This window comes from Erinaceus europaeus, chromosome 9 (genome assembly GCF_950295315.1).
Source record: "Erinaceus europaeus chromosome 9, mEriEur2.1, whole genome shotgun sequence".
NCBI lineage: Eukaryota > Metazoa > Chordata > Mammalia > Eulipotyphla > Erinaceidae > Erinaceus > Erinaceus europaeus.
This window is the reverse complement of record NC_080170.1, coordinates 31,551,602-31,577,594: the sequence shown is the minus strand read 5'-3', so window position 1 is coordinate 31,577,594 and position 25,993 is coordinate 31,551,602. Positions and strand designations below refer to the sequence as shown.

The 25,993-nt window shown below is 45.9% G+C and overlaps 1 protein-coding gene and 1 long non-coding RNA gene across 3 annotated transcripts in view; one reads left to right on the top strand and one right to left on the bottom strand.

Moving 5' to 3' along the window:
* Nucleotides 1-11,398, top strand: part of LOC132540374 (uncharacterized) — a 106,292-nt gene extending 94,894 nt beyond the window's left edge. The window contains exon 2 of the long non-coding RNA XR_009551552.1: nt 10,965-11,398. This is a non-coding gene — a long non-coding RNA (uncharacterized LOC132540374). The remainder of the gene's footprint in view (nt 1-10,964) is intronic.
* The window catches only part of LOC132540370 (retinoic acid receptor responder protein 1-like), a 71,240-nt gene extending 50,244 nt beyond the window's left edge, over nt 1-20,996 (bottom strand). The window contains exon 1 of one of the 2 annotated variants that reach the window (XM_060197587.1): nt 20,689-20,996. In XM_060197587.1, coding sequence (XP_060053570.1) covers nt 20,689-20,934 — 246 coding nt within the window. In that variant the 5' untranslated portion in view covers nt 20,935-20,996. The remainder of the gene's footprint in view (nt 1-20,688) is intronic. The other variant, XM_060197586.1, reaches the window with a different exon arrangement.
* Between the last annotated feature and the right edge of the window lie 4,997 nt (nt 20,997-25,993).

The following is a 25,993-nucleotide window of genomic DNA, read 5'->3' as shown; positions in this document are numbered from 1 at the left end:
TTGTGATTGATTGAAAATGCTTGTGAAGGTCATGGCCAGCATGAGGTCAGCACTAATGCAAATGCACTTTACTAGCCAGACAGGCAGCCACAAGGCTCCTGGCCCAGCTCACCACAGCATCTCCACCCCAGGGACAAAGGCAGCATGGCTTGGGGGCTGGAGGTGGGGGGGTAAGGGAGACATGTGCTCAAAGTCACAGAGCTCCCAGGAAGGAAGCAGGCAACTCTGCCCTTCTGCCTGGTACGTCCATGCTAGCCACGCCTGAAGGAGACCGGTGAGTGTGTGAGAGAGATGAGAGGTGTTGTACACCACCCTAATCCTGTCCACAAAGAAAAAGCCACAGTTGGGAAGTGGTACAGTGAATAAAAGCGTTGGACTCAAGTACTGGGTCCGAAATTCAGACCCTGGCATTGAATGTGCCTGAGTGAAGCTTAATAATAATTATAAGCTCAGAGATGAGTGTAAGGATCCTGGTTAGAGCCCCTTGGCTCCCCACCTGCAGGAGTTTGCCACACAAGTGGTGAAGCAGTTCTGCAGGTGTCTTCTCTTTCTCTCCCTGTCTCCCTCTCTTCCCTCAATTTCTGTCCTGTCCACAGCAACAGCAGTAACAGTAATAATGATAAGGGCAACAAAAAATGGGAAAAAATGGCCTTCAAGAGCAGTGGATTCATAATGCAGGCACCGAGCCCCAGCAATAACCCTGGAGGCAAAAGTTAAATAGATTAACTAAAAGAAGAAAGTTGGGCCAGGTGGTGGTGCACCTGGTTAAGTGCACACATTACAATGCATAAGGACCTGGGTTTAGCCCCTGGTCCCCACCTGCATGGAGAAAGGTTCACAAAAGGTGAAACAGTACTGCGGGTGTGTCTCTCTCTCCCCTGTCTGTTTTTTCTGCCTCTATCCAATAAATATAAAATTTAAACATAACATTAAAAAAAATGGGTGTAACAGCTCACAACCCAGGTTCAGGCCCAGCCCCCACCTTATTGAGAGAAGCTTTAGTGCTGTGTTCTCTTTCACTTTGTCTCTATAAAAAGAGACGGGGAGAGAAACTATGGAAGAAAGTCATCCAAAAAGTTGGAATGTGGCCATACCCGCGGTTCCTGTAGGCAAGATTCAAATCTGGAAGGGAGGCCACCAGTAGTGTGTGTGACAGCAGCCAGAGGACAGTGATACACAAATGCCACAAACCAGGTGTCTACACCACAGAAAGGATTCTCACAGCTGTGGAGGTTAAGAGGTCACCGTGAGGGGCTGAGTGGTGGCGTGCCTGGTTGAGTGCACATATTATAATGCACAAGGACATGGGTTCAAGCCCCCAGCACCCACCTGCAGGGGGAAAACTTCACAAGTGGTGAAGCAGGGCTGTAGGTGTCTCTGTCTCTCTCCCTATCCCCTCTCCCCACTGTGGCTGAACCAGAAAAGCAACTGGCCCATGAGCCTTGGCCTCTGACTCCGTGGGAAGATCCCTGACTCTGTCCTGGGAGCCATGAACTGACTTGCTTTATGTGAGGCTGCCAGAGGAGGAAAGGCCACATCCTGGCCCCTCTGTCCAAAGCCGGCGGCCAGGCAGTCCTCATCCATGGATGGATGGTTTGCTTGTCTCCGGCTAAGCCTTGACTCACAGGAGTGACCTTTTAAGGCGAATGAACAGTAATGAATGGAAGGGCATGGCATTGTGGTTTTGCCAAATGAGAAGGCTGGAGGGGACATGTAGATGCTGAGTCTGAGAAGCTGGCATGTGGAGGGGAGACAGGCCTCACTGGGAGCTCCTGTGTCCCCCCACCACTGCCAAAACTAAAATTATGAAGTTTAAAGTTGTTACCACAGCTCAAAAACAGCATGAGGGTGTGTGTGCATAGCAGCCACTGAATGAGGGCAAACAAGACCCCATTTCCCAGAGGCAGGTCTTCTGTGTAGATGCCGCAGGGACCCCATAGTCACTGTTCCCATGGACCCTGTGGCAGTGACAAGGACAAGTATTTCTCTGTTACCATCTCTACTCCCTTTGCTCCAGGTTTGAGAGAAACTGTGAAATGTGCTCTTGGAATTATAGACCCCTCCTCTTCCCCCATCAGGCTCCTCCATAATTAATTCCAAGCCTGGACTTTAGCGCTGGAGGGAAAAAATCTTTGATGCATCCACATGAAAATAAAGCTTTGTGTCTCATAGGAGATTATCTAATTCCTTCTTCTCCCCCCTCCGACCTCCTCCCTTTAAAAAAGTTTATTTGATTGTTACCAGGGTGATTGCTGGGGCTTGGTGCCCGTAATACAAGTCTACCACACCTAGTAGCCATTTTTCCCTTTCTAATTTTTAAAATTATCCCCCCCCCCTTGCTGGGAAGAAGCTTCATGAGTGGTGAAGCAGGCTTGCAGGTGTCTCTCTCTCTCTCTCCCTCCCTCTAATCTTCTCCACTTTCACTTTTTGTCTTTATCCAATAATAAAAATATTTTAAAAAATCATTAGATAGGACAGATAAATTGAGAAAAGATAGGGAGGTAAAGATAAGACACCCTGCAGAAAGTGAAGTGGACCCCCTGTAGGTGGGGTGCAGGGGCTCCCACCCAGGTCCTTACACTTGGTAATAAGTGTAGTTAACCCTGTGACCACTGCCCCCCATTCCCTTTTATTTTTCAAGACACTTTCCCCACTACTTGTGATGCTTCCTATTGGCACAGTACTACCATTTGGTGGTTGGGGGTTCAAACCTGGGTCCTGCATATGATGAAGTGTTTTCTGTACAGGGCAAGCCATCTTATACCCTCTCTCCCTGGAAATACCAATAGCTTTTCAGTGAAAATAAACTATAGCTTTGTGGAGACACTGTTAGGGCAGTTTTAGCTTCTTAAAAGAAATGCCATTCTACGACAACATCAATAACAACAATAATAAAGAAAAAAACCAGGGTGGGGGAGACAACATAATGGTTATGCAAACAGACTCTCATGCCTGAGGCTCCTAAATCCCAGGTTCAATCCCCTGCACCACCATAAACCAGAGCTGATCAGTGCTCTGGTGTTTCTCTCTCTTTGTCTCTCTCTCTCTCTGCATCTCTCTAAAACGAAAATAAATAAAATACACAAAAAACAAGGGCAACAAAAGGGAAAATAAATAAATATAATAAAAAATGGTTGTGGCATCTCTTTAAAAAAATGCCATTCTTGGGCGCTAGGTGGTGGCACATTTAATTGAGTACACACATTACAATGTGTGAGGGCCCAGGTTCAAGCCCCTGGTCCTCACCTATGGCATGGAAGCTTCATGAGTGTTGAAGCAGTGCTACAGCCGTCTCTCCTGCCTCCCCCCTTCCCTCTCAATTTCTCTATAATAAGTAAAATAATGTAAAACAAAACAAAAAAAAACACTGTAGAAACGTGGAGTGGAACTTCTATAGAAAGGACTGGCAGACTGCCTCCTTCTCATGTTGCTGCTTAAGAAATGGCCAGTTGTCATGCAGGGCCCTCCAGCGCCCTCCCCTCCCCCCACAGAGGACATGTAGCTGCCTCTATGTCTGAGGGCCTGGACCAGAACTGCCCAAGCTTGAGAGGCCTCACTTTTGAGAAACTTTACTCTTGTGGTACTCCCAGGCCTTTGGAATGAATGTCTTGTCCTCCTATTCCTCTTCAGCTGTGTCCTGATGGGCATTCATTCCCAAGGCTCCACGTCACTCCTGACACCTCCCTGGCAACTCCAGGGGGCCCAGCCAGCATCTAGAGAGTTCTCAAAGTATAGACCATGGAGCCCTAACTGCAGCAGCACATGGAATTCATTAAATGCAAGCTTTGGGCAGTCGGGCAGTAGCAATGGTTAAGCGCACGTGGTGCAAAGCGAAAGGAGTGGAGTTAAGGATCCCGGTTCGAGCCGCCGGCTCCCCACCTGTAGGGGAGTCGCTTCACAGGCAGTGAAGCAGGTCTACAGGTGACATCTTTCTCTCCCCTTTTGTCTTCCCCTCCTCTCTCCATCTCTCTGTCCTATCCAACAATGACAACATTGGCAATAATAACTACAACAACAATAAAAACAAGGGCAACAAAAAGGAAATAAATATTTTTTAAAATGCAAGCTTTGGACCTGAGAGATAGCTCACTGGGTCGGGCATGTGCCTTGCTATACATGTAGTCCAGGTTTGGAACCCTCCCCCCCAGCACCATACAAGAGATGCTGAGGCACTGGAGGAAGCTCCAGTGCTGCGATGTCTCCCTCTGCTCCAGATGGGTATAGCTGTGAGTCACAGACACCAAGGAGGGGAAGACACCACCATAAGACAGGAAGGGTTTACCTAGCCTTCAGAGGACACAGCCCCAATGACACCTCATGGTGACCTCTTTTTTTTTTTTTTAATTATCTCTATTTATTGGATAGAGACAGCCAGAAATCAAGGCTGCAGCTCAGCAGGTTCGGGATTGTGCCTTTGGGTACATTTCATGAGTATCTGCTATTTGTCTCCCGCAGGGGAGGAGGGAAGAGGGGTGTCTGATGGGAGAGTGGGACAAAGTGGCCACAGAACAGCCTGTGGTCAGCCAGTCCAGCCGCAGGACACATGGAAGCTGGGGCTGGGGGCCACAGCTGCTCACCCACACAGTGCTAAGTACGACGCAGTAGTCTCTCAGGCAGAGGTGGGGCTCGCTGGTGGTCCCAGAGTCCCGGGTCTGAATCTGTGGAACCTGTGGCTCTAAGTCCTAGAAGCAAGAACACCTGGTCACTGGATGGACTGGTGGGGGAAGAGACAAGTGTGTCACGTGCAGGAGAAGCGTTGCTGCTGGATTTGAGGCGGGGGAATCCCTGAGCCCAAGGGAGCAGGCAGCCTTTGGGAGCTGGAAAAGGCAAGGAAACAAGATACTCCCACCCCATAGCCTTAGAAGGCAGGCAGCCTAGTTACACACTGACCTCAGCTCATGAGAGAAACTTTGGTGAGAGCTGGTTAGGTCTTCTCTTCAAAAGAACGTGAACAGAACAACTCTTTAGCACTAGAATTCTTTTTATAAACTGACGTCTATGAACACCTGTGGCCAGTAGTTTTGCACTCTTTAGGTCACCTCCTTGCAGTGCTGGCTGATCCTCCAGCAGAGACCCTCAGACTCTCTTCCTCCTTCCCTTATTTAGGCAGCGGGGAGATTGTGAGCTCTGAATCCCAGCCCAGGGGTGGAGGAGACAGTCAAGAGCTAGTAGAAATAAGGATGGAGTTATCAGAACAGAAAATAATACAAAAGAGCAATGAAACCAAGAATTCTTGACAGAAATAATATCCAGGAACTTCTCTAATTTGGAGAAGAAATTAAACATCCAAATATAAGAGGCTCAAATAATTCCCAACAAAAATAAACTACAAAATCATAATCCATTACATCATTAAAGTGGTAAACTAAAAAATAATACAAGTGTCTAGGGGAAAAAAAATCACATTTGAGGAAACCTGCTAACGGCCAACAGAACAGTTCACCTAGATAGTGCTTTACCATGTGCGTAATGCAGGTTTGGGCCTGGTATCCACCACACTGAAAGAACTTTGGTAGTGTGTTGTCCTTTCTTCTGTGTCTAGAAAGGTCAGCCTAGAACAGCATGTATGTGTACATGCACACACACACACACACACACAAACACACACACACACACACGGTTATCTGTTTACTTTCCAGGTGAGAACTTCAAAGTGCTGAAAAGAAAAGGACTTTTAAAAATTCTATTAGTGATTTAATAATGGCTGACAAGATTGTGGTATAAGGAGAAACTGATATGGTATTTCATTGTCTATTTGCATTTCTGTGACAATGACTTGGAGCAATTTTTCTTTTTTGCTTTAGTGATTTAATAATGATTGACAAGATTGTGGGATAAGAGGAGTATAGTTTCATACAATTCAATTCCCACCATCAGAGTTATATACTCCCCTCCATTAGAGGTTTTCCTATTCTTTATCCCTCTGGGAGTATGGACCAAAGATCTTTATGGGGAGCAGAAGGTGGGAGGGTCTGGCTTCTGTAACTACTTCTCTGCTGGACATGGGCGTTGACAGGTTGAGTATCGGTTTAAAAAAAAATCCTTTTCTTCTTCTAGATCTCTAAAGAAAAGGATTTTTAAAACTGATACTCCGCCCTTCCAGAGTATCACTTATTGTTGAAGGAGGGATAAAAAGTTCTATGAACAAGTAAAGCAAGTCATTACCACCAAACTGGCCTTGCAAGAAATATTAATCTTTTATAAACACTCCCACTTCAAAGCATTGAGCCACTATAAATACATACTATGAGAAGGAAGAGTAAAAATGTGGCCCACTAGAGTGTGAACAAGATCACTATGTCCAAAACACACAAGTACAGAAGCATAGATAGACCTCAGAGTAACCTTAAAACCTACAGAAGAAAAACAAAAAAAGAAAAATTTTAATAACACCTCCAAACAAGAAGAGGGCAGCAAAGACTCATATTTCATTAACTACCACAGGCATCAAAGATCTGAATTCACCAATTGTATGATACGGAGAGGCTCAACGGGTGAAAACAGCAAAACTTCACAAGGAGGGGGGATGGTTCAGTGTGCCGAGCATATCCTTGTGAGTGCTAAGTCCTAACACTGGTCCCTGGCAGCGCATACGCTGGAGCAGAGTGGTGCTCTGTTGCATCTCTCGCTCTCAGTAGCTAAATGTTCTTAAAATCCAACTTTCGCAGGTCAGAAGAATAGCTCACCAGGCAGGGTGCCTGCTTTGCCATGCACACAGCCCAGACAGGAGTCCCACATCAAGTGGGATTGACGTGCCACCAGAGGTAGCTCTGCTGCTGTCATGTCTCTCCCACCTCTCTGTCTCAATGACAACGTGGCCCCACAGTGGTGAAACAGCATACATATAAGGCCTCAAATCATCTAAATAAATAAATAGATAACCTAACCTGATGCTGCCCAGAAGAAATCTCACCGTAGCTCCCAAACAAATACAAGTTCAACAAAACAAGGTTAGAAGGCAATTCCACAGGCTAATGGCAGCCTAAAGAAGGGTAAACACTGGCAAGGGAGATAGCATAACAGTTATGCAAAGAGACTCTTGTGCCTGAGGCTCCAAAGTGCCAGCTTCAGTCCCCCGCACCACCATATCCCAGAGTTGAGCAGTGCTCTGGTGTCTCTCTCTGCATCTCTCTCAAAAAATAAATATTCTTTTAACAATTTAAAAAGGGTGAACACAGCTGTATCTATACCAGGCAATATATAGATATTCGGCTAAAAAGGTAATTGGCAATAAGAATATGATGGAAAGAGACAATGATTAAAGGCCTAATATGACAAGATACAACACTCATGAATATATTTGCACCCAAACACATTAGACATGGTTAGTAAAAGAGTGATACTAATAGCAAAATAATCATTGCAAGGTTCTACTTACATGTACAGATATGAGAACCAGACAAAATAAGGAAACAATTGCCTTAAATGACAAAACAGATCAGAAGGACTTACTTAACATTTAAAGAATATGTCACCCCGCCAAAAGCATAATTTATGCTTCTCGAGTGTCAATGGAACTCTCAAAAGAAAGGCCATATGCTGCAACATAAAACAATTGTCAATGAAGTTAAAGACTAAAGTCATCGGAAGTCTTTTCTTTCTGATAAAAATGTCACAAATTAGAATTCAACTATGAAACCAAAATTAAAAAAGACCATCTAACTTGGGGAGACTAAGCAGCGTGTTTCTCAGTAACCACTGGGTCCATGAGGAAGTTAAATCAAAATTATTTGGAGACAAATGAAGATCCAAATAATCAGAACCTGTGGAATGCAGAAAAAGTAGTACTAAGAAAGAACCAACAAAAACAGGCAATCAATAAGAAACCAGGAAAATCTCAATTAATTATACACCTAAAGCAACCAAAAAAATAGCAAATTCGGGGGTCGGGTGGTGGAGCAGCAGGTTAAGCGCATGTGGCACAAAGCACAAGGACCAGCATAAGAATCCCGGTTCGAGCCCCCAGCTCCCCACCTGCAGGAGAGTCGCTTCACAAGTGGTGAAGCAGGTCTGCAGGTGTCTGTCTTTCTACCCCCCCCCCGTCTTCCCCTCCTCTCTCTATTTCTGTCCTATCCAGCAACAACAACATCAATGATAACAACAGCAACAACAAGGGCAACAAAATGGGAAGGGAGCAGTGGATAGGTAGTGCAGGCACCAGGCCCAGCAATATCCCTGGAGGAAAAAAAGAAAGAAAGAGAGAGAAAGAAGATAGTAAATTCAAAAACTATTGAAAGTAAATAGAAGTAAGAGCAGAAACAAGTGTAGTAGAAACCACATACAAGGGATTGGGCAGTAGTACCTAGTTGAGCACATGCTACCATGTGTAAGGACCTAGGTTCAAACTCCACTCCATACCTGCAAGGGGGACGTTTTAAGAGCTGTGAAGTAGATATGCAGGTGTCTCTCTTCCTCACTGCCCTCTTAATTTCTCTATGTCCTATCAAATTTTTTTAAAGAAAATTAAACTGAAGAAAAGGAAAAAGTAAAAAACCTGAAGTCATGGCCATGAGAAAAGATGGATTCATTGTGCAGGCAGTGAGCCTCAGCAGTAATCCTGGTGGCAATAAAATAAATAAATAAATAAGTAAATAAATAAACACACATAAATACCACACAGATATACAGTTAGTGAAACAGAGTTGGTTCTTAAAAAGTTAAACAAGCACCAGAGTAAAAGACTCTGGGTTGGGAGTGGGGGGAGTTCAGGTCCTGGAACATGATGGCAGAGGAGGACCTAGCAGGGACTGAGTTATTATATGGAAAAAAAAGAAGTGTTGCACATGTACAAACTATTGTATTTTACTGTTGACTGTAAACCATTAATCCCCCAAGAAATAAATTTTTAAAAAGTTAAACTAGACTAACAAACCTGTAACTAGCCATTTCACTAAGAGAAAACAGACAAGTAGAATAAGAAATAGGAGGAGAAATCACAGTTACTATGTAACTGTGACTATGTAGCACAGAATCTAGAAGAAATGGCAAGTTTCCATAAAAATGAATGGTAACACTACACTAAGAATAGAAAACCCTGGAGTTGGTGTACTGCACCAAAGTAAGACTCTGGGGTGGATGGGAGGGGGGATGGGTGCAGGTCCCAGAAAAAGGATGACAGAGGACCTAGTGGGGGTTATATTGTTATGTGGAAAATTGGAAATGTTATGCATGTACAAGCTATTGTATTCACTGTCAAATGTAAAACATTAATCCCCAATAAAGGGAAAAAAGAACAGAAAACCTGGGTAAACTTTTCACAACTATGAAAACTGAAATAATTAAAAATTTTTTTACACAGAAACAATTACAGGACTTCAGATGACTTTGCCACTGAGACTTCCCAACTTTCAAAATAACTTGTAAACAATCCCAACTCTCCCCCTAAAAACAGAGGGAATATTCCAATACACTTTCTGAAGCCAACATGACCCTGACACCAAAACCAGAAAAACACATCTCTCTCACACACATACATCACACACACACACACACACACACACACACACACACACACACACACACACACACACACACCACACACACACCACACACACACCACACACACACCACACACACACACACACACACACACACACACACAAAATTATAGAACAGTATCTGATAAAACAAATGTGATGATTCTCAGGCGAAAAAAAAAAAAAGCAAACTGAATTCAGTTAACACACACAGGATTATACACCATGACCAAGTGGGGTTTATTGCAGGGATATAAGGATGACTCAAATATACAAATTGGGAGTTGGGCGGTAGTGCAGCAGGTTAAGCGCATGTGGCGCAAAGCACAAGGACCCGCATAAGGATCCTGGTTTGAGCCCCTGGCTCCCCACCTACAGGGGCATCACTTCACAGGCGGTGATACAGGTCTGCAGGTGTCTATCTTTCTCCCTCTCTGTCTTCCCCATCTCTTTCTATTTCTTTCTGTCCTATCCAACAACAGTGGCATCATCAACAACGATAATAACTACAACAAAAAGACAACAAGGGCAAAAAGGGAAAATAAATATTAAAAAGTTAAAAAAATAAAAAAACAAACATACAAACTAATGTAATATTCTTGTGAGATGCAGAGAAAGCATTTGACAAGATTTAACATCCATTATGACAAAAAAAAAAAAAAAAAGCCTTGCACAAAATTAGTATAGAAAGAGCATACCTCAATAGAGCTTGGGCTATATAATACCACAATCCCACAGCCTGTGGTGAAAAATTGAAACTTTTTTCTTTAAGATAAGTTTCCACACTGTCATCATTCCTATTTAATTTAGTATTAGAGGTTTTGTTCTTTGTTTTTGTGTCACTGGGCCTTCATGCTTGCAGGCGTCCTTCCACACCTCCTGGTAGAAACTTCCTGGCCCTCTGTTCCCCCACCCTTTTCCAGAGAGAGGGTGAAAGACAATGCAAGAGAAACACCTCAGCACCTCTCCACTGCTCACAAAGCTTTCCCTTTGCTTTGCACGGTGCTCCCACATAAATACTGGCTCTAGTGTTTTAACTATTTTGACCAGAATACCACTCTACTCTGGCTATTAGTGTTAGCAGCAACTGAAGCTGGGACCTCTCATATGAGAGTCCTGTGCTCTACCACACACCGTAGTATATCTTCAGTATATTTTTGAAAGTCTTTTTTTTTTTTTGCCCCCAGGGTTATTGTTCTGGGTCAGTGCCTGGACTACGAATGCACTGCTCCTGCTCCAGCGGTATGGGACTACGTGAAAGCTGGCAGAGCTTAGGGGAGCTCTCCCATCCTTGTGATGGAGGTCTGGAAAGACACCTCACTTATTAGACTCTCCCTTCTAGGGATGGAGCTAAGAGGGAAATGCTTTCCATGAATCAGTTTCCCCTTGTTAGCCTCTCAAAGCCTCACAGAAAGCCTGCATCCTCTCACACTTAGTTCACTCCCCTGCTAGCAGACCAAATGGCTGCCTGGTTGTAAGGTCACTCAGGTTCACCATATTCACACAGAGATCACCATATTCACTCAGAGTTCACCATCCTTTCATCCTTAGATCACATACATAAGCATACTACATCACAAGCCTTGCCAGCACCCTGGCAGTGAGACCCCCACACCTATTTCCTTGCCTTTGATATCTATGATTTACATCAAGCTTTGTCCTTCTCTGCTTAATCTCACCTTACTGGTTTCACCACTGTGTTTTTCTTAATACCTTTAGATAATTAACATGCCTTGCATCGTGGGAATTAATTGCTTTGACCTTTCTGTATCTCATCAATTCTTGTCATTCCTACCTCCCCACCATAGGGGTAGCTGACCTTTAAGAAACCTGTAATTTCTGACATATTTGAAAAATGTCCTTTGTTCTGTTTGCTATAAAACCTGTACTTATTCTAAATAAAGTAGAAGTTCATACCTGAACCTCTCCTGGTGCTTTTTTCTTTTTCACGTGGTCACTAGAACCAGTGACGAGAGGGCCAGCAGCTTATCTCGGATTGAGAGGCCACCCACGTAAGCGCCAGCACAGTGGCCATTTTTTCAAATTTTTTTTTCTTTTTTGGATAGGACAGAGAAATTGAGAGGGGGAGGGGAAGACCAAAGAGGAGAGAAAGATAAGATACCTACAGCCCTGCTTCACCACAGGTGGGGAGCCAGGGTCTCCAACCGAGATCCTTGCGCCAGTCCTTGCTTCATACTATGTGCACTTAATCCGGTGCGTCACTGCCTGGCCCCCAGCTGTCTGTTTCTACTGAACTGGACCCTGGATTTTTCTTGTGTCCTCCAGTATCTGACAATAACTCTCCAAATCTTTCATTTTTCCTCCTGAGAAAAATCTCCAACGTCTCCACTGACCACCCATGACATTTCAGAGCCTTTGAAGCTAGTAAGGAAAATCTGTTGTTACTCCATAAGATATGAACAGTCTGACACACAGAAATAAGTTGACTATCTCCCCCACTGCCACTGAAGTTTCTCTGTGTGACAAATAACTAGTTATTCTAGTTCTCATTCTACTCATTCTGGTTATTCTTTTTTTTTTTTTTTTTGCCTCCAGGGTTATTGCTGGGGTTCAGTGCCTGCACCACTAATCCACTGCTCCTGGAGGCCCCTTTTGTTGTCCTTGTTGTTATAGCTTCGATGTGGTTATTATTGTTATTGTTCATATCGTTTGTTGTTGGATAGGACAGAGAGAAATGCAGAGAGGAGGATAAGACAGAGAGGAGGGGAGAAAGACAGACACCTGCAGACCTGCCTCACCGCCTGTGAAGCGACTCCCCTGCAGGTGGGGAGCCAGGGATTCTCAACCCGATCTCTCGAACCCGGATTCTTCTGCCTGTCCTTGCGCTTTCCGCCACGTGCACTTAACCCGCTGTGCTACTGCCCAAACCCCTCATTCTGGTTATTCTACAAATAACTCATCTCCCATGATTATTTTCTTTCACTTACTAGTGGTTTATTAGAAGAGCAGCTGCTCATGTTTCTATCTCATTTCCTGATATTCACTACAAGCTCCTTCTCAAACTGTGTTTTATTTTTATCTAATAGGATAGAGAAATTGAGAAGAGGGAGGTAGAAAGGGACACACCTGCAGCACTGCGTCACTGCTGGTGAGACAGGGGCTTGTGCATGGTAGTGTGCACTCAGCTGGGTCGGCCACCAGTTCTTAATAGCCTTTTCCTTTCCAACAAGTCCAGCACAGACCAAACATCCCCTAAAACCAGCTTACCAAACCCTGGTCACATGATGGCTCAATCTGATAGCTGGTGAAGTCAACATGGAGACTGTGCAAGAGAAACCGAGCTACTTTTAGTCCTGATAAAGGGAGTACCTGGTGAGTGAACCGACAAGACTTGGGATCCTCAACCAAAGAAAATCTCCCTGCACTTCCCCAGGTGAGTTCCAGAACAAGCAGAGACTCCCACTTGTTGGGAGAAAATAGGCAACAGCTGTTGCCTGTATACATGATACCAAACTTCACCGGGAGATCTACTAAGCCTGTATCGCAGCCAAGCCCCATGGATTGAGTTTGAAAATTTCATCTTCAGCTGTGCCAAGGATAGCAAAAGTAATGGGTGCAGAGAAGTTTGTTCTACCAGCCACCCCTGCAAACCCTGAGGGTACCCCCACTTGCTGGGACTAGACTGCCCAATGCCAGGCTGTAACTGAGTGGACCAAAGGCCTGGACTTCCTCAGCTGAGTGACAAAAACAAGTATTAGGGCCCACCCAAGAAGGAACCTGCATCCACTATCTCCCAATGTTTTTTTGTGGTTGGTTTTGTTTTTGCACCACCAGGGTTATCACTGAGACTTGGTGTCTGCAGAAGGAATCCATTGCTCCCAGCAGCCATTTCTTTTTTTAACTTGATAGAGACAGAAATAGGAGGGAGAGGCGGAGAGAGAAACACAGAGACCTGCAGTACTTCCACTGCTAGTGGAGCTTACCTTCTGCAGGTGGGGACTAAAGGGCTTGAACCTAGTTCCTCACATACAGTCATGTGTGAGTTCTAAACCCAACAGGCTTTAACTGATGGGCCCATAGGAAAATTGGAGGTGTGTGGATGGGCATAAGACCAAAGGTCTTCGATCACATGATCAAAGGGGGGCACACTAGCACTAAAATGTCAAGTTCTGGCCTCACCTTGTCTAGGAAAGACTTTGGCCTTTCACTTTATATACAACAAAGCATATAAAGAATCTCCACCTCTATGCTCAGGACCATAAAGAATCTGCCCCAGAGGCAGCAGTCAGCACTAAATGCCAGCATGTTATTATATTATACACAGGGGCTCTTTGGTGCTTAGCTGTCCTTCCTTGACAGTTCTTCTTAATGTTGTTAAAGTGTTTTATTCCCAAACTCTGGAAACTATGAGCTGAAAAAAAAGGCCACCTTGAATCTCTCCATGGCATCAGAACAAAAATTCATTCCATATGACCACCAGATGGTATAGGACTAGCCTTGCTAGCCTCTGAGGGGTTCAGCCAGTGTGACTTGGATCCAGTGAAAGCTCAGCATGGAGGTGCTTCTATGACCACCGATGAAAATGATGATCCATTGAGTCCAGAGGGGTTAATTTAACTGTTCATCTCTAACTTCAATCTGTGTACAGACAAGATCATCACCTTTCACCAGGTAAGGGAAGCTTACACATCTCACTGCACTGATCTGCTTCCAGGAATGGGAGGCTGGCTGAGCAGGCTAGAAGGAAATGTGCTTCCATTTGTTCTTTTCTGTTCACTCATCCTGATTCTAATCTGTGCTCTAATTTCTCTTTCTCCCCTTAGCCCCAGTTCAGTTTTTTTTTTAATTAAACTAATGCTTTAGTTAATATTTATGTATTTATGAATGACAGAAGAGACAGAACCAGAGCATCACTCTGGCACATGTAGCACCAGGTACTGAACTCAGGATCTTATGCGTCAGAGTCCAGTGCTTCATCTAGTGTGCCACTTCCTGAGCTGCTCGACTCAGTTTCACAGTTTCACAGGGGTGGCCTGTTGGGACCAAAAGCTGCCCAAGGATGTGCCCAACACAGAGGTAGGCTGTTAAGATAGCTCAGCTGAAAGGGTGCCTGCAAGCCCAACCATCACTGCATTAGCAGAAGTGTGGGTGCTGCTGTCTCTACACCCCCCCCAGCTTCTCTGTCTCTATCCCAGAAAGTCAGCCCTGAGTAGTGAAGCACCAGCTACAACAAAATATATACAAAACAGAAGACTCAAGAATAATTTATTTTTCATTATCATCCCCCCAATAGGAAGCCTGCAAGACACAGTCTAGCATTTATTATTATTATTATTATTATTATTGATTACTATTTATTATTAAACCAGAGCATTGCTCAATTCTTCCTATGGTGACGCAAGAGAGTGAACCTGGAATCTCAGAACCGGAGGCATGAGAGTCTTTCTCCACAACCATTATGCTGTCTCCTTTTCTGTAACCTCCCCAGAACAGGGTGAGCAAGGCCTGTTTCCACTTCATGTGCAGATAAGTCCTATGAAGGCCTTTTTCTTTCAACTGCAAGGAGCACTGTTGTTTTCCCCTCCTAAAATGTCCCCTTTCTAGAGGCTGCATGCCTGCACCCCGGGAAAGGCACAGAGTGCTGGGGTATGAGCGTGACAAAATCCCCAGGATGACTATGTCTATGTACAGAGATGTATGGAGATGGGGGTTGGGGAGTATTGGATTGGGGGGTGTGTGGGTCTTTCCTGCCTTGTTAGTTCACTTTGCGACTGAGCACCTATACTCACTTTCAAGAGCAAATGAGCTTCCCTGTGCCTAAGGTCATGGCCACCACCCAGGGCTGGATTTGGGCCACAACCACACACTGACCACGATGTACCCTTGACTGGGACACCATGTATGGCAAGACAAGTGGAAAATGTGAGTTGATAAAAGATAGTGGTGGCTCAAAACAAAGTTGTCACAAGCTGCTCAAAAAGCGTGCCTATTTGCTATCTCAGTGGGATGCAGTGACTGGGACCAAGTGCCAATGCCCCCAGGTGGCCTTTCCCACACACACAGGAACCCCAACTTTCAGGATGGTGATGCTCTACCCCCACCCCCGGCAGCTACAGATGCCTTCACTCTGGCATTAATCATCACATCTTTCCCTCCAGGTCACCCCAGCCCAGGCCTATCTCCATGACCGCTGACACTTGCCTTCTGCTTGTTCTGAAGGGGCCTCTGAATTGGCACAGTAACTCAGAGGCCCTGAGTTGGAAAGCAGCCGTGAGCTGAGGCACATGGTGATGGTGTGAAAGTGCTTCATAGGGCTGGCAAAACAGTTGACTTGGAGAGGGCGCTGCTTTGCCAGATGCGTGACCCAGGTTGGAGCCCAGCCTGCAATGCAATGAAGGAAGCTTCAAGAAGGGGAAAGAGAAGGAGATAGAGAAAGAGACTCATGGATGGAGCTGTGAGAGAGGGAGGCCCAGCAGACACTCTGTGGTCCATCCTGCCTCACAGGGTGCTCCACAATCAACAAGAGTTAGCTTGGGGGTCGGGCGGTAGTGCAGCGGGTTAAGCGCATGTGGCACAAAGCCCAAGGACTGGCATAAGGATCCTCGTTCGAGCTCCCCACCTGTAGGGGAGTCGCTTCACAGGTGGTAAAGCAGGTCTGCAGGTGTCTTATCTTTCTCTCCTCTCTGTCTTCCCTTCCTCTCTCCATTTCTCTCTGTCCTATCCAACAACAATGACACAGTAACAGCGATAATCATAACTACAACAACGATAAAACAACCAAAGGGAAAATTGGGCTCTAGGAGTAGTGGATTCGTGGTGCAGGCACCAAGCCCCAGCAATAACCCTGGAGGCAAAAAAAAAAAAAAAAAAGAAAAAAAAGTTAGCTCATTTGCTCCTAGACTAATTTATGCCAGGTGGATGTATTACCTAATCACTGAATAGTTTGGTAAACTGGTGACACGTGGGCAAGGACCGATGTCCCAACCATGAACCTCTCATGAAGTGCTGATTGGCTAGGCTGAGTCTGCAGTGCTCAAGGCTGAATTAGGTGCAGGTGAGTGCTGGGTGCAGAGGGAAGCTGGCCAGCCAGCATGGAGGGTGATAACTGCATTCTCTGAGACCACTCCCTCCACAGTAAGCAAACCAAAGGGAAATCATCTTCCTGCTGGGAAGACTACACAGTGTCAGCAGGTGGCCTGTCACTTACCAAAAGCTCAGAGACACACTTATATTTTAACCAGAGCACTGCTCAGCTCTGACTTATGGTGGTGCAGGGGATTGAACCTAGAACTTTGGAGCTTCATGCATGAGTCTCTTTGCATAACTATTATGAGGATGCAAAGAAAAAAGAATTCTTGAGCTGACAAGAGCTAACCGGGGAGGATGCTTGCTTTGTCGTGAGTAAGGCCCAGGTCTGACCCTGCTCCCCTCAGTGTGGGGGGAGTTTTGATGCTGTGGTGTCTTTTCCTCTGTCTCTGAAGAAGTCAACTGGAAACAGTGAAGCCTCAGCAGTGACTCCCCCAAAAAAAGAAGGAATTATTGTACAAACGTTGGTGGAAATGTAAATAGATGAAGCCTCTATGCAAACTGGAGATTTCTCAAAAAATGAATTAGACCTACCATATGGCCCAGCCAATTCACTCTTAGGTATTCATCTGAAGGTAAACCTCACCCCACCCCCACACCCCACTTTTTAAATTTTTTAAAGATATTGAGCTGTTTTGCTGGCCCACAAACTTATTTGTTAAACATCCATCTGAATGTTCACAGCAGCATTAGTCATAATTAAGACATGGGAATAAGCTAATGTCTATCTATGGATGGCTGGTTAAGGAGGTGGCAGTCACACAATGGAATACTACTAAGTTATAAAAAGAAAACAAAGCCAAACCCTCTCCTTTTCCAACAATATGGATGCAACTTGAAGTGATAATGGCAAGTCAGAAAGTGAAAGTAATACATATTTCACTCATATGGAATGAATATAAGCTCAACAAACAGGTTAACAAAAACAACTCTGGGGTTCTTAGGTGAAAACAGTGCTTATTACAGAGGAAGGGGAGGTGGGAGGGAGAACCAATCTGACAGTGTGGGGGCACTCTGGTGGTGGGTGTGCTATGGTGTATACACATCACTGTAGTCATTTCTTCTCCTGAAACAGTTGTATAAACCAATGACAGCAAGGACCCAGGTTCAAGCCCCTGGTCCCTACCTGCAGGATGGAAAGGAAAGCTTCACAAGCAGCAAAGCAATTCAGCAGGGGTGTGTGTGTGTCCCTCCCTCCCTATCTCCTCATTCTCCCTCAATTTGTCTCAAAAAAATTAAAAAATAAAATAAAAATTAATTTTAAAAATAAACCAATGACAAATCAGCAAGACAAAAATAAATTGCAGCAATGAAGGTGTGAGGCTTAGCCCTCCCACCTGTAGCCCCCTCCCTCTCTCAACTTTTTCAATTTTGTTTCCAACTACAGGGCCTGGCCAGGTGGAAGAATGGTGCTTTAATGAATGAAGTCTGCTCCTGCCCCCCACCCCCCCAGCCCCCATCCCATGCCTGGGCTGATTTCCGGAAGGGTTTTTGTGGCGGCTCAGGAACAGTGGGACTAAACACCACCTGTCTCACTGTGAGTGCTGAGACTAGGCCGCAAACTACAAGAAAGGAGAAGCGGCCATGGAAGGGCAGTGTATGCAACCAAGACAACACCAGGCAGGTTAGGGAGGGGACTGCCGCCATCACTGCAATCAGTGCTTCCCACCAGCCTGCAAGCTGCTAGGAAGCATTGCCAGTACCGACTTCACCACAGGAGGGCAGTATGTTTCTAAATGAGGGAACCAACACAACACTTGGGACCAAGGGCTTTTCTGAGCTGGAAGAGATCATGGGCAGCACTGGCAGTGAAACTTCTAGCTGAAGCCCACATTCTTCGGCTCTCCTGGCTCCTACATAAACTTCTCACGTTCTACACAGTCTTTTGCAGACACTTTACTCCAAAATAATTTTGAAAAAAAGCAAGCACAAAGTCACTGTTCCCTACTAAACTGATGAGTTTAGTAAGGCAGATGAGTGGGTCACTATTCTGAAAAGCCCTGGCCTGGTTCCCGCCACTCACCTAAAGGATATTTTGACCTGCAGGTAGGGAGGGAATTCTTGCAATTTGAGTTTCCTTACCCACCTGCTCACGCCAGGATGAGTCTCTGACATACAGACCCTGCAGTGACTCAGGCTCACCTAGTCCCCATCTGTAGGTCTATCATCTCTACTTCCATCAAAGCTACAACTGCTCTTCTAACTTACTTATTTTTAATTTAATTTATTTATTTTACCAGAGCTCTGCTCAGTCCTGGCTTATGGTGGTGTGGGGACTGAACCTGGGACTTTGGAGCCTTAGGCATAAGGCTTTGCATAACAATTAAACTATCTTACCCTGCCTTGTTTTTGTTTATTTTCTCCAAGTACTCCACAGCTCTGGTTTATGGTGGTGCTGGGGATTGACCTGTAACTTCAGAACATAGGCATGTATGTCTTTTGCATAACTATTATGCTGTCTGACCCACCCAGAACTCTTGTAATGGACAGAAACATTTCTTTGGTCACCACAACAGAAGCTCCATGCAGCAGCTGAGTCAAACATTCTCAGGAAGATTTTCCCTGCTCCCAACCCCATGCATGAAGGCCACACTGTCTAGCCAAGTGCCCTACACATAGGAAGTGCTCAGAAAAACACATGGTAGGTGGATGGGCTCAGACAGTATACTGGAACCCACCTTCCTATATTCTACAGCTGCCATCCCCTTCACCACTTTGAGACACCTGCTCCCTGGCAGCAGATGGACTCTCTCCCATGTGAGGAAATAGCCAGATATAAGCTGTACTGCGCTATGAGGGTCACCAGAGGCAGAGCAGGGTTGGTATAGGGCCCCCACATTCCAGAAAGGTAACCCTCATGCTCATCCCCTACTCCTGGAACTGGCTCTTCTGGATGGAAGGGGTGAGGAAATAAGGTCCTTGGATTCCTGGGAAACTCGACCACTGTACTGTACAGAGTCTCAGTCCTTGTGCTTTGTGCATGTGCACTTAACCCACTGTGCCACCCCCAACCCCCTGTGAGTTCAATGTTTTATGCATTATGTCACAGACTTTTGCGCACACACACACACACACACACACACACACACACTGACATTTTCCCCCTTGCTACCAGGGCTTCATATCTGCATGATTTCACCATTCCCTGCAAACTTTTTTTTCCTCCTCCAGAGAGGTGGGAAGAGGTAAAGAGACACCCTGACGCAGAGCTTCAGCGCTTCTGAAGCTTCCCAATTAGTGTGATACTATGTGGCAGACCAGGTCTCATACCTGGTAAAGTGTGTGCACGCCTAGGTGAGCCATGTCCCAGCCCCTGCTTCCCTGATCTTAAACCATGTATAGGCATTGTGGAGGGACGCAAAGGTGAACCATAGGAAGTTATTCACTTAGGGTGAGTGCACTGGATGTTATCCCCCCCATTCCTGCATACTTATTGATTTACTAAATATTTTTGTAGACAAGAAAGGATCTCTGAAATTCAGAATAAAAAAATTGAGGAGCATTAAAAAACCAGGAGCATGATACTATGAAGAGATTAAAAGCATGATTACCTGCATTTTGTAAGGAGCAATGGCATTTTTTTGTTCACTTATTTGTGGCTGAGAGCTAGTTTCAGCTCTCAGAGACTTAGATTTTTGAAAATCTGTCCAGCAGCAACACAAATGGGTCATGCCACCAAGACCATCCCAGAGTCACCAATTCTGCATTCCCCCACTAAGAGAAGCTTAGCCTGTTCCTCAGTTTCCCCTAGAAGTTCAGTCCCATTTGTGGCAATTGCCAGAACCCGCAGGCCTCCAGGACTCTGCTCAAGCTGCGGAACACCTGTCTGACTCTCAGCCTGGCGCACAGGTGTCCTCCAGCATGTGCGCCCCTTCCCTGCCCCTGCTCCTTCTGTCCCATTGTTGCCTAAACTCAATCCCGCAACCTGCAACCCCGCCGGGCACTTAACAGCGCCCCCCTTTCCGGAGCCCCATACTTATCCCTGTCTCCGGTGTTCCCCGCGCTCACTCAGGGTCCCAGAACTCACCCTTGCACGTCCCTCTTGCGTGTCTGCCCAACTCCCCCACTCAGCCGGACCACAGGCACTCACCCCGCGCCCCTCCGTGCCCCGTGCCCCTCTCACTCTCCCCGCGCCTCTCCTTCCCCCTTTGTCCCCCGCACTCACAAACCCTGTTGAGCTCGTCACGGTGTGCAGCAGCCTCAGCGTGGTGGGCGAGGCAGAGCGGTAGTTGAAGTAGTGCAGAGCTGTCAACGCCAACCACTTCTGGTACTCGGGTTGCTTCACCCTCTGGACCCAATCCGAGACATTGGAGGGCTGGATCTGCGCCGCGTCCCGGAGGGCGAACAACAACAGCGGCAGCAGCAGCACGCGTAGAGGCGCGAAGGGGTGCGGGGACCCGCGGGGCTCCATGGATGCTGTGGCCTGGAGAGCTGTACTTGGGCCCAGGGAAATAGGGCTGCGGAGCCCCGCCCTCCGCCCAGAGTGCCACAGGCGACCCAGCCCAGCCCACAGCGCACTGGGTGGTCCAGCGCCCCCGCCCCCCCCCCCCCCCCCGCCTTGGTGGAAGATCCCCAAGGAGGCTATGGAGATCCCTGCGCTGCCCTTGGGCTCTAGGATTTGGGCTTGGATGTCACAGATGACCAGGACTGCGGGATGGTGGATGGTGCTCTACAGGGCAGCATAGAGAAGGGGTTTGGGGTCCCAGCATAAATGACCGCGTGCTGGGCTGGTGCCCCCACGTGTGGACCGCGTGTGTCCTGCAAACCTGGCTTTTGCAGAACAGTTGGGGGGTGGGAGTGGGGAAGCGCCTCGGTGCTTGGGTCTGATGACCTGCTGAACACCCAAATCTGCAGAGCCCAAGCTCCTTGTCAAGTGTTGAAGTTGCATTTCTGTTTCTTGTCTGCAAAGAAAGCCTACAGAATTGATGCGTCCAGGACCCAGGCAGCCGCCTCATTAGCTTCCACTCCTACCTCAATGGAGAACTTAGTAATACCTTTCTTAATACAAGGGGGCGAAAAGTGTAGACTTTGTTCAGTGAACACATGTGTCAGAATGAAAGTCAAGGTTTCCTTTATTTTTTTTTAATCTTTATTATCTTGAATTATTTATTGGATAGAAACAGCCAGAAATCAAGAGGGAAAGGGGTGCTAGAGAGGGAGAGAGACTGAGAGACACCTGTAGACCTGCTTGGCCATTGTGCAGCTTCCCCTTGCAGGTGGAGAGCTGGGGCTTGAATCACTGTCCTTGCAGATTGTAACATATACATTCAACCAGTTGCTCCACCACCCAGCTGCCATGGTTTCCATATTAAGAAAGATCTTGTTTTCCTCATTGGGTGTCCCAGAGTGAGTTTGAGCCAAGAATTGTGTGCAAGTGATTTATGCGGGAGAGGCTGCCCAGAGAAAACAGAAAGGACTTGGGAGGAAGAGAGCAAGCAAGGGTCTCAAAGTTCCAGGAAGGCTTGAGGAAGCTGGAGTGGTCAAGAAGGGGTGTTTAGACCAGGTGGTGAAAGTCAGCGAAAGCCATATCCAAGAGTGTGCAGGTCAGTGGTGACCAAATGGTGAGGGTTCAGAGAAGTTACAACGGGTGATGTAGACACACAGGAAGGACCCAGACACAGACACAGGTGGTGCCACGAAATGGTGAGGGTTCAGAGAAGTTACAACGGGTGATGTAGACACACAGGAAGGACCCAGACACAGACACAGGTGGTGCCCCGTGAGCACAGGCCACTCTGTAAAGCCAATTAAGTAGCTACAATCAAGCAGATTGGTGCTGCCTAGGAGTACACCTGTGAGACTGTTTTAACTGCTTCTCTAAAGAAGAGATAAACATGGCTCATAGACATATGTGTAAATGTTATAACTCACTTATCAGACAAATGCAGATTAAAACCACCTCACACCAGTAAGAATGGGCTCCAATAATAAAAAAGGAGAAGATAATTGCTGGAGAGGATGTGGAGAGAGAGAGAGAGAGGGAGAGAGAGAAACTCTACTACACTGCTGGTGGGAATGGAAACTGGTAAAACCACTATGGAGAACAATATGGAGATTCCTTAAACAAATACAAATGGAAATGCCATATGATCCAGCAATCCCACTACTAGGCATATACACAAAAAATATAACAACACTGATTTGAAGGAATATATGCCCTCCTATGTTTATAGCAGCTTAATTCACAGCAGCAAAAACTTGAAACAACTAAAATGCCTTTTGACAGATGACTGGCTAAAAAAGTTATGGCACATATTCTCAACAGAATATTATGCAGCAATAAAAAGGGATGATGTTATATCCTTTGGGATAAGTTGGATGGACCTGGAGAAGATTTTGTTCATTGTTGTATGCTTTACATTGGTTTGTTCTAGCTCTCCCCTGCCAAGAGAATTGGATCAGTCCTGTTAGTTTCGTGGGCCTGCTTGGTCCCTAGGAACCCCAACAGAGTTCCAGAGTGGCAGAGTTCGAGAGAGTGCTTGGCGCTGCTGCGGGGAAAGAGGCAGCAGAGTTCTGTTTGGTGATTAGTTTGGTTTAGTTTATGAATTGTTGTTCCTGAATAAAGAAATACCGCTTCCCTGCCCAGCCGTACGTCTCTGGTTGTCTCTGTTACCTGCCCGTGAAGCTAGCCCGGCAAGCTAGAGCCGCCGAATTTTTAACAACAAATGGCGCCCAACGTGGGGCACTGCTAGGATTTCGCGGGGCGTAGTAAAACCTGGGGGCAGAGACTGCATCAGAATAACTCCTCAGCAACAACTGTAAACCCCATTGATTTGATCTGGAGCCCATATTCAGCACAGGAGCCTACGTAACCTCTGCTTCCCTGTAGGTCTGAGTTCTCATCCTGTGGTCATGGCTAGAAACATTCTACACTGCACTAATTTCAGGACCCATCTTCCTCGGGTAGTCGGTAGAGGATATTGTCTAATCTCTCTTCAGAGAATGGAACATTCCCTACCATTGTTGATCCACATTGAGGGCAGGGGCCAAAATTCTTTATGGGGTGCAAAAGGTGGAAGGTGTGGCTTCTGTAACTGCTTCTCCACTGGAAATGGATGTTGGTAGGTCGATCCATCCCCTAGTCTGCTTTTATCTTTCCCTAGTGGGTTAGGGAGTCTGCAGAGGGAGAGTTTGGGATACATTGTTGAGGTTGTCTGCCCAGGGAACTCAGGATGGAATTATAGTAGCATCTGCAACTTAATGGCTGGGAGGTGGTAAGATATCAATCAGCGTAAATTGGTTAATAAATATAAATCCAAAGGTAGGAATGAAATTTGGCATCTTAAAGTGGGAAGAAGCTAGGAAGTCTGTTTTAGGTATGTTCCAAGGGGCCCATGAGTTTAGTAATTTTTGCATGAACCAAGTGGTGCTCTCTTTACTGGTAAATAACAGAAATCAGTCCAGGTCTTATTTATTTATTTATTTATTTAGGTCCTAACCATGATTTTTATTATTTATTTATTTATTTTTGTGCCAACCATGATTTTAATTAATTAATTGATTAATAATTTTTGTCTCCAGTGTTATTGCTTGGGCTCGGTGCCTGCACCATGAATCCACTTCTCCTGGAGGACATTTTCTCCATTTTGATGCTGTTGTTATTGTTATAATTGTCATTGCTGTTGTTTTTGTTGGATAGGCTAGAGAGAAATTGAGAGTGGAAGGGAAGACAGAGATGGGGAGGGTAAGATGACACCTGCACCTGTAGCCCTGCTTCACCACTTATGAAACTTTCCCCCTGCAGGTAGGGACCAAGGGCTTGAACCCAGGTGCTTGCTCACTGTAATGTGTGCTTAATCAAGTGCACCACTGCCTGGCTCCGCAATGATGCACTCTCCAAGCAGTGGGAGACACAGCACCACCAAGAGTCCGGGATTAATAGGTCTGGGGAGATTGCTCGTGGTAGAGAGCCCACTTTGTATGAGGCCCTGGTTTTGATCCCTAGCACCACATGGGCGCAGTTAAGAGAACTTCATGAGGAGAGAAATCTTCTGAAGCAGATGTGAGGGCTCCCTTTTGCAAACACAGTCAGAAACACTTGTGGGGAGGGCTTCAACACATGACTCTGGGAGGGGTGCACAGTCAGTCAGGAAAAGATATCATGTCATGCTAAACTCACAACTTGTCTCACTAACTTGAGGCTCAATCAGAGAAAGGACTGTGCAGAGATCATGCTGGATCTTATCACTCTGCTTGGTGCCCCAAATGCTAATGAGGTCCATTCTGCAAGAAGTATTTCCTGCTTAGACCTTTAAGATATATATATATATGCTGAAATCTACTATCTGAAAATCTGAGAAATTTAAAAATACTGGGAAAAGCTAGGGAGTTTTCCTAGCTCATATTCCACCCTTAACCCTCTGCAGGATAATTCTCCATGATATATGGTAGAAAACCAGGGGCAGGGTAGTGGCACAGCTGGTTGAACATACATGTTATAATGCACAAGAACCTGGGTCTGAGCCCCTGGTCCTCACCTGTAGGGGGAAAGCTTTGCAGGTGGTGAAGTAGTGCTGCACTTCTACATACTTCTCCATTTCCGGGCACCTGCATGAAGTGCCAGTACCTTCCAGGCAAGACAGATGGACAGACAGATGGAGTCAGAGTCAGATCTGTGAATTATTTGTGTCTTCACTATGCACACACTGTACCACATTGCTCAGTAGTACAAAGACTACTTCCTCTTGGCCCACTCTTCAGTTGTTTGATTTTTGTTTTTAGAACGGCACAGAATTTTTTTTTTTTTGCCTCCAGGGTTATTAGTTATCACTTGGGCTCAGTGCCTACACTATGAATCCAATTGTTATTTGTTGCTGTTATTGTTGTTACTGTTGTTGTTGTTATTGGGTAGGACAGAGAGAAATTAAGAGAGATGGGGAAGACAGAGAGGGGAGAGAAAGACACCTTCAATCCTGCTTTACAGCTTGTGAAGCAACCCCCCTGCAGGTGAATAGCCAGAGCTCAAACTGGGATCCTAGCATGGGTCCTTGTGCTTTATTTATTTATTTACTTTTTATTTAAGAAATGATTAATTAACAAAACCATAAGGTAGGAGGGATACAATTCCATACAATTCCCACCACCCAATCTCCATTTCCCACCCCCTCCCCTGATAGCTTTCTCTTTTTCTATCCCTCTGGGAGCATGGACCCATGGTCATTGTGGGTTGCAGAAGGTAGAAGGTCTGGCTTCTGGAATTGCTTCCCCGCTGAACATGGGCATTGACTAGTCAGTCCATACTCCCAGTCTGCCTCTCTCTTTCCCTAGTATGGTGGGTTTCTGGGGAAGCGGAGCTCCAGGACACATTGCTGGGGTCTTCAGTCCAGGGAAGCCTGGCTGGCATCCTGATGACATCTGGAACCTGGTGACTGAAAAGAGTTAACATATGAAGTCAAACAAATTGTTGAGCAATCATGGACCCAAAGCTTGGAATAGTGGAGAGGAAATGTTACTGGGGTACTCACTGCAAA